Source organism: Odontesthes bonariensis, chromosome 16 (assembly GCF_027942865.1).
Source record: "Odontesthes bonariensis isolate fOdoBon6 chromosome 16, fOdoBon6.hap1, whole genome shotgun sequence".
Lineage (NCBI taxonomy): Eukaryota > Metazoa > Chordata > Actinopteri > Atheriniformes > Atherinopsidae > Odontesthes > Odontesthes bonariensis.
In genome coordinates this window covers 8,923,196-8,938,986 of record NC_134521.1, presented here as the reverse complement: position 1 = coordinate 8,938,986, position 15,791 = coordinate 8,923,196, and the positions used below count along the sequence as shown (strand labels likewise).

Sequence of the window (15,791 nt, the reverse complement as noted above, 5' to 3'; positions counted from 1 at the left end):
TCTCCAAAGCAAGGATTTTCTGTTTTTTCTTTGTTTATCCGGTTTAATCCAATGGAAATGGGCCGACTGGCAGTTCCAGTCCATCACAGGTGACATGAAAGTAATGTCGGACGGTCTTACAACACTCATTACTGTTAAAATATAGTCCACGGTTTATAATGAAACACTGACATCCATATTAAAAACAAAACTCAGGGAGGTTTAATTTCAAATGATCTGTCTTACACATTGAACAAAGGTCTTGAACACATAGCATCCATTATTTGAAAAGTAAAAAAAGAAAAATAACCATCTCACTCAGTCACATATTTCTGTTGGCTTGTTTGTGAAGACAAACACTTTGATCCAAACTGGGAGGGCAGTCGGTTACAGTCAGTTTAAGCCCACAAACACGCCATAAATAGCAGGATGGTCTCCTTCAAACCTCCAACACAACAATCACATCCACAGTTCAACAGAAGCAAAGGCCTCTGCACATTCTTCTCTTTTATAACAAGAGCCGTAAACATAAAATACTTTCCGTATTTTAAAATAATTACAAAACAAGAGAAAAAAAAAAGAACTAAAAAGTTCCAGTTTACAGCGACTGGTTCAGCGTGCTCGTGTGCTACAGACCGCCATCAAACTCGCATCATTTAGCTTGGAGGAGGAGCCTCTGAGCCCCTTAAACGGGTCAGTGATTCGTTCTGTTCCTCGAACATTTGTATGAATGAAATCACTTGTTTCCAACTAAAAATTCATTTTAGGTCTTGAAACAGAACACAACTCTATTTATTTAACTTAACACGACTGAACCAGAGTAACACAAACGACTCGTAATGCTGTGGTTCGTGTTCTGAAGGCGTAACTGATGCTAAACACTGGAAAATGTCTTTTTTTTTCAGGTCCTGATGAAAACATCTGGCCTCACGAGGAGGCGGAGCAGCAACACTACAGCGGTTTCTGATACAGTAAATTCTAACCAATGTTCTCGACGACTCGAGTCCCGTTTAGATACGACAGTTGCAGCCTGACAACGGTAAGATCGAGATGGAAAAAGCTTTTCCTCATAAGGCACTGAGTTACACGGCAGATCTGCGCGGCATCCTGAGTGTGTCGGGCTTCCTGTGAGTTATCAGCCCAAATCTCTCTTCTTCTTCTTCTTCTTCTTCGCTCTTGTGCCTTTTCCTGAACAGCTGTTCGATGTGCCTCTGGGATCAGAGGAACCCGGATCCTCCACATATAATCTACAGTAGCCTGAGACAGAAAGCAAAATGAGCTCCTCGTCACAGAGAGTTGGCTGAATAAAGTGAGAGATGCCGGTTTAGCGTATTAGAAATAGAATAGAAATAAAAAAATACTTTATTCATCCCCCAATGGGGGAAATTCCAATTAGTCAAGTAGCTCAAAAAAATGTATAAATATTTACAATGATTGTATATTAACAACAACAATAATAATACCAATTCTAGTAAAAAAAAATACTACTACTAATTCTGTTGCTACCTCTGCTCAGCACAGTCTTCCTCCAGCCAGGCTACTATCTTCCCCTCCCAGCCTGGAACGATCGCTCCGTCCAGGAACACCTGCAGGCAGGAACGTTTACACCTTTGCAGCTCCCGTCACGTTATCTACCTTGAGCCCCAGTTTGGACTTACCTCCTCTTTCACAGTTCCAAACTCCGGGTCCAGAGCCTTGAAGTGGTACCTGTAGTTTCCCTCTCGATCGACAGCCGTCTTCACATCCTTCAGAGTCACCTCGCCCAGCCTGTGGACGGAGGACCGAGACAAGCCCCTCACATTAATTAATCTGGACTGTTGCTTGTTTTTAAATTCATTTAAATTATTTTATTTCTTTCTCTTTATATTCTTTTATGCATTTTTATTGCTTCTTCCACTCCCTGCTGCAATGCTTTTATTTTATGTGAAGCACTTTGAATTGTTTTGTACATGAAATGTGCTACAAATAAATTTGATTTGACTGTGACAGCTTACGGGTGGTGTAGTGACCATTTGTCCATAAAAAAAAAAACAAATTGAACTTAAACCAAACAAAATCAAAAGGCCACTGATGCACCATGGGGGATGTGGTTTAACGCCGGCAAAAGAAGATGAATTCTTGCGTTTTCTGATGACTTATTTCAAAACAATAAAACAAACAAAAGAAACCCATGCCTGCTGCTCTCTCATTTTCCCTGGTTAAAAAAAAAAAAAAAACATTGTCCCACCCAGGTGCATGCTGGTACTCCAGGTGCCCAGTGTGACCCCATTACCAAACTATTCTGAACAAATAACTAATAAAGAATATTAGCAAAAAATCTCATCTAAATAAAGCACTGAAACTAATCAAAAAAAGATACTCATAAGTAGCAAATTAAATTTAAAACTAGAACCAAAAAACAAAAACTAACTTTACAAATAGCTCCTACAGGTGGGTTCATCACCTTGTGTGTTGCAGCCTAAGTTCATGTGTAGGGAACATTTTATTCACGTCTGAAGAAGCAAAGACCTCAGCACACACACTAACCTCTTGGGTATGTTGATCATGGAAGGTGTCGGGCATTTTCCAGCAAAGTAAAGGATTTTAGTCGAAGGAGGAGAGCCGCTGTGGGACTGACCATTCTCTGCAAGGAAAAGCAGCGTTAGAAAGAGCTTGGAAGACTCTGTGGATGCTTCTACGTGGTCAAAGTGTCCTACTGGTGGAAGGCCAGGAGTCCACGTCCGGGCGTTGACCTTTGCGTCTCGGAGATTTCCCCCTTCCCTGCACACGTGAACAAAGATGTGCGTTTAAATCTCTACATTTTTCTAAAAAAAAAATAGATGTAAATGTGCACATCTGGTTTTATACGGATCAGGAGCTGCAGTTTAAGTCTCTTTTCTCAGACTTCTGATCATTCCTTTCAGCTGTGGAGACCACAGCAACACTTCAGAGAGCCTCTTTACCCTGTGCGTGTGCAGTATGTGCAGCCTGTCGATGAGCGACACGATGCCCTGCTCCAGGGTGTCCAGCGTGTGGTGTTCAGGGTCGTGGTCTCTGAAGTTGTTCCTCAGACTCCTCAGAGCGTCTCGGAGCAGCTGGACCTCCTCTGCCTGCTGACAGGACACAAAAAGCAACCGTCTAACCCGCTTCTGCTCCCAAAGACAGAATGGATGTGATTGTGTTGCAGGGCAAACAGTCCTCACCCCTGACATGGAGGGGCCGCAGGGGTATCCGTTGTTCTCTGGGCTGGTGGGGGCCTGATAAAGGTGGAAGGGAGAGCCGTGAGCTGTGTAATGTGTAGCTTGGCTTGACTCAGAACAGGGACAGAGGCTGTGTTCGAAACCTCATACTTCTCCTACTACTCCCACTACTCATACTGACTTTTTTCCCGGATGCATACTAGATTCTCCAAAATGTTGGGTATGCATCATGAGGTTACTACTCATACTCAAACTACCCAAGATGCAACGTAACGTGACGTCGCCGATCGTCATTTCCTGTCAAAACGGCAGTTTCAAGCTAGCTAGAACGAGGGTAGGTTCACTTCCTGTTTTCAAAACAAAAGAACCGAATGTATCGTAATGGCTTTCCCTATGATAAAAGGCAACAAGTATTTTATTTTGTGAAAATAACCGGAAGTGCGTTGCTCACTGCGGCTAGCTTTAGTAGCGCCGAATTCGTGGGAACAAAATTGTAAATAGCCGGTATTTTGTCAGGTTTTCAACACGTTGGGGATCTAAACGACTACTTTCTCGCCTGAAAATGTTTCAAATGTTGCTAAAGTTTACAGAGTTTAGAGCTTAAGCGAAATCAGCTTCAGGCCGGCTGATTTCGGCTCGGGTAGGAGCGAAATGCATTGTGGGTAAACGCTCTGCATACTGTCTGATCGATGAGTATGTAGTATGGAAGTATGTAGTATGTAGTATGCGGTTTCGAACACAGCCCGGGTTACCTGCTGGACCGGTCTGCTCATCAGCTCCTGCAGCAGGCTGTTTTTATGCTCCAGCTCCCTCTGCAGCTCAGTCTGTCAGAGACACAGAAAGATGTGGAAGGGATTTAAAAAGGTGAGCTCAGCCTCACACAGACTTATCTCATCCAAGAGCCGGCTGACCCACCTGGAGCTTCTGGCTCTCCTCAAGCCTGTGTTTCAGTTGCTGCAGCAGCCTGTCCTTCTGTACCCAGACAGGAAATCAACCTCATTAGACAGACACGGTGCAACAAAGTCAGGACGGTTAAAGGTTAACTGAGGGCGCGTCACCTTGCATTCGCCCCGCAGCCTGTTGCACTCCTCCAGCTTCCACTGGAGCTCCGCCTGCAGCACAGAATCACGGGAGGAGAGAAGAAGCTGTACCCAACAACGTTTCTTTAAAGATTTTGATCGAAGGAAAAGGGGATTTTTCGTACGTTCTGGTTGCCGAGCTCATCCTTGGTCATGCCGGCTCTCAGAAGCTCCTGCTTCATCTGCAGTATGGCTGCTTCCTGGGAGCACAGCCGCTGCTGCTGGGCATCCTGCACATGGAGTTACAACCTGAACTCTGCAGCACAGCAAAACAACAGACGCAGGTTTGATTTTCCTACCTTGACTCCTTGCAGGTTCCTCATCTCCTGCTTACAGCGCAACACTTCCCTCTGGTGCAGACAGTAAAAGCATTTAATCAAACATTAATCACCCCACAGCTTCAGTCTGTTGGAGAAAAAGTCTGATAAACTCATTCTTACCTTCAGCTCCCGGACCTCCTCCATACTCTGATCCAAACGACTGCGAACGACGACCTGGAGACAGAAACTCAGATGTGTGAGAAAGAGCCACAACGGAGTGAAAATAAAGGGAAACTGATACACCACACACACACACACTCACACAAAGTAACATGACCCGCAGGAGGGGAATAATAACAGACACAAAATGGAGACCGAAAGAAGGCTGAAAACCGAGTTAAAGACTGAAAGATCGAGTTAAAGACTGAAAGATTTACCAGCTGCTGCTCAGTGTTGCTCGGGTCCAAAGTCACAAACACGTCCTGTCCGTCCTCGGGGAGCGATTCCTGCAGCAGCAGCGCCTGCAACACCCCAGAGAGACACAAGTTTGTGCTGCAGCTCAGTCACAGACAGAGCGAGCAGGTCTGGTGACCGCAGATCGTCTGGAGGGAGCGTCGAGTCTTATCAAAATAAAAGGCAGGCAGCACAAAACCACACGTCTTTTCAAAATAAAAGGCAGGCTGCACAATACGACACGTCTTACACACACCTATTTTCAGCTGCATTTGAATAAAGCTCCACATCTGAAGCTTGAGTTTCAAAACTTAATCACATTTTAACTACTGATTTTATCAATTGTTCTTATTTCTTTCTTTTTTGTTTAAAATTTAAATCTTGCTTTTTATTTTTACTGTTTTAAAGTATCTGTAAAGCACTTTGAATCGCCTTGTAGTTGAATTGTGCTATACAAATAAACCTGCCATATCAAAATAAAAGGCAGGCTGGACAATACGACACATGCACAAGAGACCAGACGGCTCGCTGCTTCTGAGAGTACAAATGGAGTTACTGTGTTTAACCTGCGGCTGATGGCTTTAAATCAGCATCACCGAACTACTGTGTCACAGTTTTGATGAGGTGGAATTAAAATGCTCAATTATTTAAACTGAAAACCTTCAAATCTTCACACAGAGAGTCAGCAGAATCCAAATCAACCCCCAAAACACACAAACCTGCAGTGCAGACACCATCTTACGAGTCTCCTGCACCTCCATCTCCAAAGTGTCTCTGAGGGAATCCTCCCAAGCCGCCTCCACTCCCACTCGAGAGGCCTCTGCTCCACACAAACACACACACACACACACACACACACACACACACACACACACACTTAACACAAGCCAGGTGGAAACGCTCTGATGTCTGCTCACGAGCGTCACAGAACGTACCGCCGCCCTCCTGCTGCAGTCGGTCCGAGTGGCTGCTCGGCTGAGCTTGTGGTGAGGAGAGTGGACTGACGGAGTTGAGGCTCATGGGGGACAAAACACGGATTAATTCAAACCAGAAAATCATCAATGAAAAAACTCGTTAACAAAGCAAAACTATAAAACTGTGGGCATCTTTTTTTGTAAATTACGCCAGTATTTGCTGGTTTCCTGCAGAATTATGCGCCCTGAAACATGAAACCGCTTCTGTGACCACAGTTTGATATCAGAGGGTGGAAAGAAGAAGCAGCAGCCTTTATCTCCCAAACTTAACGATCATCCAGAGCGTTTGCTGCCATCTAGATGAGGTATTCCAGAGTTTCTCACTGGAATAAAGTCCAGAAAACGTCCAGATAGGCTTAAGAAGGAGCAGAGAAGTTCATCACCATGAAAACTGTACAGAACTTTACACTTTTCTGTCTATTCTACATATAAATCCAGATTTATGAGCTTTATATCGACACATGATAGAAGTCAGGATCCTTATTCAGCATCCTTTACATTCTGGACAGAAAATAGTGGGATTTTCCTGCTCTTTGCATCATCTGCTCAGTCCTGATGAGACTGTTTGAATGCTTTTCACTGCATGGCGTGTGCAGTTTCTCTCAGTTCAACATGGACTCGTTTCCTGTTTCGTCGGCGACCGGGTGCAAAAACCCTCGTCAAAGCGACGAAGGATTAATGGAAACCGCTGAAAATAAAATGCCTCTTTGGCAGCGCTTTGCAGCTACGGGCGTATCCGCTGAAATTCTGTCTCCTTGTAAAATGGACACCACACAAACAGGTAAAACTGTAAAAACAAAGCAAAGACTCGTGCAGAGTTCAGCCTCAAAGCGTTTCTTCTTACCATTTAATCAGCGCCGCCCCCATCGTGGACCACGGGGGGCTCGACCTGCTCAGAACTCTTCCACAGAACCTCCGATCCTCTCAAGTCTGCATCTGCAGCCTCAGCAGCTCCCAAAACTCATGACAATTTGCGATTCTCCTTACGCTACCGAAGCCCCGCCCCTCACCCTGAAGCGGGCCGCAGGTAACCATGGCAACCGACGCAGCACATATAACTTAGCATCTCTCACTGCAGCTGCCTGAACGATGTCAGCATCAGGTTGTTTCTCCCAAAATAACCTTCATTAGTTAGTAAATGAACCAAATACTTTCTAAGATAAAAGCTGTAACACACACAAACAATGGAGGTGGAAGCCAAAACACACCCGGGAACAACTCTGAAGCAGACATGTGACTGGAAGAAATAAAGACGGTGGTTTGCCCAGATGTCTCTGAACACAGAGTCATGTGCTCTTTCAGGGATCCAAACACACGCAGAATGCATTCTTCCATCTGCAAAGTGTGGAGAAGTTAGAGCTAAAGATGGCAGATAGTGAACACAACTGGAGGCGTTAATAGAATAGAATTAATCACAAAGTGGAGTGTGTTCTCTCCACAGGCTGATTTAATATTCTTAGAGTAAAAGATCCCGGCTGACCTAAATGGAACTGGCCCGTTTCTTCCATTCGCTCTGTACAAAGGGACCCAAGAGAAGACTCTTTGTGTGGGAATATTTACTGTTGCAGCTTACGTCAGCGAGGACATTCGCCTCCAACCATTTTAAACTCAAACCCTCGGTGTGAACGGCTCGCTGAAACCCGTTTATTGGAGGGCCAGTTGCATCAAGTGACTGTTCGGTGACGAAGCGTTTAATCCTCTTGTGACTCAACAAGCCTCTAAGTGTTTTAAATCAGTTTAAAACAGGAGCGCAGCGGCTGGAGGACGCAGCACAGGACCGAGTCGCCTGGAAAAAGCACAGCTCCTCAGCTCTATCTGAGGATATCTCGCACAGTTTGAATGTAACTGTGATGTCATGATGACGCTGCACCTGGTTCACCTTTCGTTTCAGTCCAATGAATCTAGACTTTTTAGGAAAAAGGCTTCCATCCTCTCTGTCTGGGCTCCCAGAGCTTCAGCCTCAGGGATTACTGGGGTCCGAGACAACACCGGTCCCCTCATCCACATCTAATGTCTGCCATGTTGAGCCTGTTGTCTCTCTATTGTCTCTGACCTGGGCACAGAAGACCTGCTGCCTCACACATAATCCCCCTTTGCCCCCTCTCTCCCCATTTGACCGCTTGCCCCACTTTTTTTTAGCACTTTTCAAAATAAAGCAGCCAGTGAAGTTAAAGGGATAGTTCGCCTCTTTTGACATGAAGCTGTATGACATCCCATATTAGCAACATCATTTATGAACATTTTCTTACCCCCTGCTGCGTCCTGTGAGCCGAGTTCCAGCCTCGTTTTGGTGTTGATGTAGGTAGTCTGGCTGGGGTTTAAAAAAATAAAGCGTTTTGCTTCTCAAAACAATATGCATTCAAAAGAGTAATACACAGTCTACACAGCAGGCAGTGATACGAAGGGAGAGAAAATAGTGCCAAGTGATTGTGAGGTCTGACTTTTTCCTGGAGAACCATTTTGTGATGCAAATGTATTACTCTTTTGAACGCATGTTGTTTTGAGAAGCAAAACGCTTTATTTTTTAAACCCCAGCCAACTAGCCGGACTACCTTCATCAACACCAAAACGAGGCTGGAACTCGGCTCACAGGTTGCAGCAGGGGGTAAGAAAATGTTCATAAATGATGTTGCTAATATGGGATGTCATGCAGCTTCATGTCAAAAGAGGCGAACTATCCCTTTAACCTTTAAAAGGTCCAGTTTGTAGCTGACGGCTGATTCTATACCAGCAGAATTAACCTGGGTTTATGTAAGAGGATTACCTGCCAGGCTGAGAGGTGTCCTGCTCGTCTGCAGCTCCTTTCTCATACTGCTGAACCAAGGTCCGAACACACACATTCTTTTCCCCATCCAAACCCCTGCCGCTAAAAGATGACAGAAAAGTGGGAAGTAGATAAATCATGAGCTCTATCTGGAGCACAGTTTTATTCATGAACATGTGTAAATATAATTGTATTTTATATATACAGCCCTTTACAGACAATCCTTACGATGTACCAAAGCACTTTACAGCAGGTAATAAATAAAGCAATCCTAAATAAGCAGGTTTTTTGCCTAGATCTGAAGAGGCCCAGGTCAGAAATAAGACGCAGCTGGACGGGGAGCTTATTCCAGAGCCTGGGGGCAGCTTTGGGAAAAGGCTCGGTCACCCCAGGGTTTTGTATTCTGACCTGGGCACTTCCAGCAGAAACTGATCTGTTGACCTCAGAGCTCTACCAGGACTGTTAAAAGCTCAGATAAATACGATGGGGCGAGGCCGTTAAGAGCTTTAAAAACAAACATTAAAAGTTTAAAATCAATTCTATAAAAGGACTGGAAGCCAATGGAGGGAGTTAAGAACAGGAGTGATGTGCACACGTCTGTTGGTGTTGGTTAAAAGACGGGCAGCAGCGTTCTGCACCAGCTGATGGCGACTGAGAGAAGACTGGGAGACGCTGACACAAAGTGCATTGCAATAGTCTGACCTTGAACTTTTTAGGGCATGGAGGGCTTTCTCAAGGTCATGACGACTTAAAAACTTTAACTTTGGCCATGTGGACCCATAGGTGGGGATGGGAACTGATGCTGTTTGTTTTCCCAGCTGAACCGCAGCAGCTACGTGGTCAAACAGAGCTCAGTGGGACTCAGCATCCGGAGTACAGAAGTGTATTTGCAGGAGTTTGTCTGTGTGTGTGGGGCTATGCTTACAGCAGATGGGAACATGGATGACTGGCACACCTGTGGATCCGTGCGGCCCGTGTGGGCACGGAGGCGTCCAGTCGAGCGGACGCCAGCGCCGCGGCCGCACCTTGAGCCAGCGCAACGGTAGAGTGAGGGTTATGGCTCACGGTGGCCCCCCCCCTTCCAGAAGCAGTCCTGTGACTGGCCGAGGGTTTGAAGTGGGCCGCCAGCGCCAGAATGATCCTCATTACAGATTTCAGATTTCCATCCACGATATCTGAAACGGAAAGAGTGATCCAGTGATAAAGAAGACGAGATTCACCATCATTCTCAAGGGCTTCACACCGAGGATGTGTGCCGAGCAGAGGCAGGCCGGGTCAACTTGTTCCATCATCTGGACTGTTGCTTGTTTTTAAATTCATTTATTTGTTTCTCTTTATATTCTTTTATGTATTTTTAATGCTTCTTCCACTCCCTGCTGCAATGCTTTTATTTTATGTAAAACACTTTGAATTGTTTTCTACATGAAATGTGCTACAAATAAATTTGATTTGATAGCAAAGTGAAATAAAAGCTTTCCAACGACTGCGTCTACAGCTAAAAGTGGAAGGATCTCACCCTCAAACATCTGAAAGATCTGCTTCTTAAACATACTCAGCAGCAACAGCTGTGATGGAAGATAAATGCCAACAAGCTGTCTGATTCTCATCTATAATAAAAGGGAAAATGTACCAAAATAAAAGGAAAATTAGGGTGAAATGGGGTGCAACATATTCAGTCACTGGGAACACATGTGGCATCCTATGGAAAAAAAAAGATGAATCACAATAAAAGCTGAATATGCACAAAAAGCAACTTGTGTTGACACTGCTAATCTGCTCTGTCCGGTCGGAGTTACACTGTGGTGTCTGGCTTCAGATCCTTTGAGCCTTGTGGGCTCGCCCCTGTTTGGATTCTGCACAGACCTGACTGCATCGGGGTCTGAGGAGTTTGCATGACGGCTCAGTGAGCTGGAGTGTAACAGGCTGTACTGGCCACTGACATGGGGGGTGGGAAGCACGGTTTAAAGTTAAATCAGAGGTTTAAAAGGATATTTGTAACATTTGTCATTAGCTCACAGGTCTGAAAGTAAATCAAATCTCCAGACTACAATGCAGAAAATGTCAGGGACACCTGCTGTTGAAACACACAGGAAGAGGGTGAGAAACCCACAACTGTTTGTCATTTACCTCTGGCGGATATGCGAGGCATGCAAATATGTCTGGAGGAAATGAACTGCAAGACTTCCTCCACATTCTTCCTGCACTCCTCTTTGTTTTGGGGAGGCACGTACACTCCCTCCAGCACCTCTCCGGCTGCCGAACGGAGGGAGAAACTTCAGTTGGTTTGGAGTTAACTGAAAACTGTGTGGGGCTTCTGTGTGTCTGTGTGTGTGTAGTTACCAACTATCTCTATTAGCTGCACCAGCACCACCCCATCCTGCAGGTCATGCCTGAGGTCCGCGACTGGCTTCAGGCCCAGTTTCCTCTTCAGCTGAGAGTTCACCCAGGACACATATGCTGCCAACTGTTGCTGCAAATCATCAAGCACATGCACACAATCCAACACACCACAGACAAACAGACACACCAGTCTGGGGCTTAGAGATGGGGCCACGGAACGCGCAGACAAATGAGAGCCTTTGTTTACTATATTGGGACAGGGGAGATGGGGGCAGGGTCGGCCTGTGCTCGGCCTGTGGTCCAACTGGGCGGACCGCTCATTTATTTCACTCCAACACTGTCTGCTCCACCTTTACCGGCGTGTCACGTGACAGCTCGTTGTCCGGGATACCGCACAAAGAACTCACACATTTTACACACAACGCAGAGATGTTCATTTTAAAGTTGCTTTTAACGCTACTTGTTATTTGGCTTTTTGTTGTTTTAAAAAGCCCTACTAAAGCAATATGGCCCCCTTTAATTCTGACAACCTTTCGCTAAACGTTATTTCAGACCTGTTAACCTCATTGTTGTGGGTTTTTTTTGTTTTTTTTTAGCTCAAAACAACTCATTAACGTCCGCGAGCTGGAACTGAGGTTAAATTCGCCATTTTTAAATTAACTTTATGACACTTTATCACAGAATTTGCCATTTTTCGCTTTGCTAACTTGTAGCTCCCCAAACAAAACGAACAGTAAAACCAGTAAACGTTACCTCTTTGTAGCCTCCATGAAGAACCTCATCCAGCAAACTTCCTCTTGAGAGTGAAGTGATCATCTTTTAACTGGAAAAGCCATTTATGTCACACCACGAGCCTGAACAACGGGCGGACCCCCATTACTAACGACTGTTGCACTCCAACAAACGTCAACACACGCAGACAATTGATGGCTCGGATATGGCTACCGTTAACTCTGCCCGGCAGACTATCGTAAAGTCACAGAGCCAAGATGGCGGCGCAACTTCCGGTTTCAAAATAAGAGCGTTTAATTTATACTTCCGGAATCAGCCGTCATGTTTTCGGGTGCAACATCAGGAGTTGATGGGTCGTGTATAAGGACTATTTAAATTGCAAAAACACCCGTGAGTCATAAGAGTTTTGCCTGAGGAGAATTTAAAACAACTATAAATTATTAGTTTTTCTTCTCTGTGGGGAAACAAGCTGATTAAACTGACCAATCAGGAAGGGAGGAATAGGGAATAAATACAAAGTGGTAATTTGGTTCCCTAATAGGAAAAACATGTGTGTGCTTAATCTGGGATATTCTGGTCACTTCTTCCCAAAGAGATGGTGTTATGTCCTTTATCATTCTTTACCAAAGAAAATGTTTTCAGTCCATTATTGGTGGATATGTGGCTGAGTTCTGGCAACCACACTCCCTCTGACCCAGCACCGCCATTATGAAGGGTCCATATAATCTGTATTCTGGGCGTTTGTTTCAATTAATCTGCCATTTTGCATCCATCTGGAGTCATTTAGAAGTTTTCTTTTTTACATTATTTTAATCTTATAATGATGATTTTTGCCTCATTTTTGTGTTTAATATTCCTCCTTTTGTATATCTTTGCGGACATCTTGCATCATCATATTTTCTGTGGTTCATTCATCACTTTTGAATCTGAATGAATACTGAATCATTTGTTTTGTAGCATGCTTTTTATCTTCCTGTCGTCATTCTGTGTCTACTTTGGGAAATCATGTTCCTTTATGACAGTTTTGGATCTCTTTGTTGCCATTTGGTCTCTTTCAAGTATTTTACATATCACGGACCCACAAAATCATCGTCTTTTCCAAATTATGAGACTCCCATGCTGCAGTTTCAAACCAACAGCAGGTATCACAAGTTTTCCCAAAGGCACTTAACGCTGTTCTTATTCAGTTTTTACAGTCACGTCGTTGGCTGGTTCAGGTCCATCACAATGTGAATAATTTAACCAGCTAAGATCCAGTTTGCTTTGTAGCTCAACTGATATCTAAAGACAATGTTTATTTCCAGCTCTTGTTGTTGTCTCATGTAAATAAGACCTATGAACATGTAGAACTTCAGTGTTTTCTCTAAAGGTGACCAGAACCGGTCTTCAGATCAATATTATGATTTCTGTCTCATTGTTCCAGTATATCAGTAACAAACCTGTTATAGCCTGGAACCAAGCACAACACTGTCATGACACAAGGTTGCTCATAAAAATCTTGTTTTTCTTAACAAACAACATAAATACAGTGGATTTGAGTCCATAGTCGGAGCACCACGAGGTGAGAAATGTCACTGAGGACCGGAAGTGTTTGGATTGCTCAGAGAAGAAATGGCTTGAGAGCCCGCCTCGGTCAGGTTTGGACTCTTCCTGAGAGAGGATTGTGATGACTGGACAGAGAGAGGCCTTTCCATGTTGCAGAGATTGGAGATGGAACCTGCAGAAACAGATGCAGTTGGTGTGTCTGAGAGGAAAATCATTTCTAAAATTCGGACATTTTTTCAAGCAATAATGCCCCCAAATTGACTAGTTTCCATTTGTAAGAAGTTAATTAAGAGATCAATGAATATTTTTCAGGTTTGGGAGAATTCATCAAAGCAAGCTACATGAAACTATCACACTTCTGGCTCTCAGACAGTAACAATCACCTGACTGAGGTTAAAATGTGGTTAGTTTACGTCCTTAGCAGCGTACGCAGTAGGAGGGACGCCGGCTCTCCTTTGGTGGGTTAGTTACATACAGAAAGGACTGCAGGAAATGTTGCATTCAAATTCTCTGGATGATGAGTCGTTACAGCCGTTTTCTTTGTGTAGTTTTGTAGACCGTGCTGACCGAAGTGCAGACCGAGCAGTCCCCTGCTTCCGAGGAATAAAACACCGTAACAGACACGGCTGTCGGGAGCAGGCTGATATGAAGGGAGAGAAAATAGGGCCAAGCGATTGCGAGGTCTGACTTTTTCCTGGAGAACCATTTTGTGATGCAAATGTATTACTCTGTTGAACGCATATTGTTTTGAGGACTACCTTCGTCAACGCCAAAACGAGGCTGGAATTCTGCTCACAGGACGCAGCAGGGGGTAAGAAAATGTTCATAAATGATGTTGCTAATATGGGATGTCATACAGCTTCATGTCAAAAGAGGCGAACTGTCCCTTTAAGTCATCCAACACCAGACCGCCTCTTGTATGTCGTTCGTCGAATGTTCTTTAAGTTTGATGTTGTCTTTGTATATACTAAAAATTAAGCATTTAAACCCCTTCAAAGCTGTGAACCGGTAAAACTTTAACCAATTAAACTTTTACCAATCTGCAAAGTGATTTCATTCAGTACGTCGAGGTAAGGGAGGTAGATGTTGCTGGGTCCAGGAGGAGAGAAACAAACGTTCCCATCAGCCACCATCACACTTTGACCAAAGACACACAGCTGAAAGAGGCAGAGAGACAGTTGAACGTGGATGTTATTGAATTTGCCTCCTTCCAAAGCACTGACAGAATGTCTGATGGTGCACCTGCTTCAACAGGAGTTTCTGCGTCAGCTGGAGAAGACTCCTGCTCTTCACTCCTCTCAGATGGCTGAGCATCAAAGTGGCTCGAGCCAGAGTCACGATGCAACCCGGAGGCATGCATGTCCGTCCTGACAGCAGCCTCACTGCTTCCTGCATGCAGGCGGACACACGGAGCAGCTGAGTTGCATTAATTATCTCATACGAGTTAAGTTTCTGATCATTGAACAGTTTGAACAGTTCTGTAAATACAAAAAAACCCACATTTCTGTGCCTGAACAGCAGGCAGAAAAAGTTTCGTTCGGTGAAATAAACACAAATAAAATAAGATTTTGGCTTCTGGCCCGTTTAAACCGTTCATCTTATAGTTAATGCATAATAAAAGTGATTGCATTATACGTTTATCCCTTCAGTTACAGTCAGATTCAGCAAGCTGCAGATTTCTTAATGTTCTTATTTGTCATCTGTAGAAAAAAAACTGATGATGCATCAAGTTTCATTACATGCCGACATGGGAAAATCAATTAAAAAAAAATGGTGAAAATCTTTCATTTTAACCAAAATGATCAAACCAGGTGAAGAAGGGAAGAGATGGACCTCTTCATTGTTTGTTATTGAAATGAAAGGATTCAAGGGCAGTATCCTTAGCTAGGAAATTGTTTTTGAATTGGCTCTATATGAACGAATTGGATTATTTTGTAAATAATTATGATTACAATGAATTGAATTCCAATTGGCTTGAATTGGACTTTATTATTTAAGTGCCTTGAGATGACATTTGTTGTATTTGGCGCTATATAAATAAAACTGAATTGAATTGAATTATGAACATGAATGGGAAACCCATGTGTACCATAGGCTGCGATGTGATTTTCTTAATTTCTACAAAAGAATTCTACTTTAGGCGTGTTTGTGATCGCACCTGCAGCGTTGCTATGCCGCCATCCGTCTGGCCTCTGCGCACTTCCAGTTCTGCTTCCTCCACCATCAGCAGGGCTCGGTTATCACGGTCTCCCCATCGTACACATTCATCGAGACCCTCTCTTAACAAGCGAGCTAAGTCTTTATTAGTGTTCATACCTGTAAAAGACCATTTCCAACGCACACACAATAAAAACTAATTCAATCACACTTATTTACAACCACTATGTAGCATTTATAAGAAGATTGAACACTAACCACATTTTATTACATTGTAATTTCAAGGTCCTTAAAATCCTTGGTTTTCAGTTTGATTCAACATATAAATA

At 43.9% G+C, this 15,791-nt stretch overlaps 1 protein-coding gene and 1 pseudogene across 3 annotated transcripts; both read right to left on the bottom strand.

Annotated features, from left to right (window-relative positions):
• Window positions 1-178: 178 nt before the first annotated feature.
• On the bottom strand, window positions 179-11,986 carry LOC142402154 (dixin-like). 3 transcript variants are annotated; one of them, XM_075487669.1, is made up of 21 exons: window positions 11,782-11,986; window positions 11,029-11,158; window positions 10,816-10,941; window positions 9,614-9,863; window positions 8,689-8,790; window positions 5,886-5,965; window positions 5,670-5,770; window positions 4,935-5,018; window positions 4,678-4,731; window positions 4,537-4,587; window positions 4,363-4,467; window positions 4,217-4,270; window positions 4,074-4,130; window positions 3,911-3,982; window positions 3,162-3,215; window positions 2,922-3,071; window positions 2,676-2,739; window positions 2,506-2,602; window positions 1,638-1,746; window positions 1,486-1,565; window positions 179-1,236 (listed from the first exon to the last, which is right to left on the bottom strand). In XM_075487669.1, exons 1-21 carry the CDS (start codon window positions 11,842-11,844, stop codon window positions 1,227-1,229), a joined length of 1,893 nt encoding a protein of 630 aa, XP_075343784.1. In that variant the 5' UTR covers window positions 11,845-11,986; the 3' UTR covers window positions 179-1,226. The 3 variants fall into 3 exon arrangements, with proteins under 3 accessions (XP_075343784.1, XP_075343785.1, XP_075343786.1); XM_075487670.1 differs by having other exon boundaries at window positions 9,644-9,863; XM_075487671.1 differs by lacking the exons at window positions 10,816-10,941; window positions 11,029-11,158 and having other exon boundaries at window positions 11,782-11,862.
• Window positions 11,987-13,183: 1,197 nt separating this feature from the next.
• Window positions 13,184-15,791, bottom strand: part of LOC142402153 (cilia- and flagella-associated protein 54-like) — a 38,738-nt pseudogene continuing 36,130 nt past the window's right edge.

Coding starts and splice junctions, on each gene's coding strand:
- LOC142402154 (XM_075487669.1), bottom strand. CDS start 11,844: ATGATCACTTCACTCTCAAGAGGAAGTTTGCTGGATGAGGTTCTTCAT. Junction 2,603..2,675: donor GGACTCCTGGCCTTCCACCA/GTAGGACACTTT, acceptor TTTTCCTTGCAG/AGAATGGTCAGTCCCACAGC. Junction 1,747..2,505: donor ATGATCAACATACCCAAGAG/GTTAGTGTGTGT, acceptor CTCCGTCCACAG/GCTGGGCGAGGTGACTCTGA.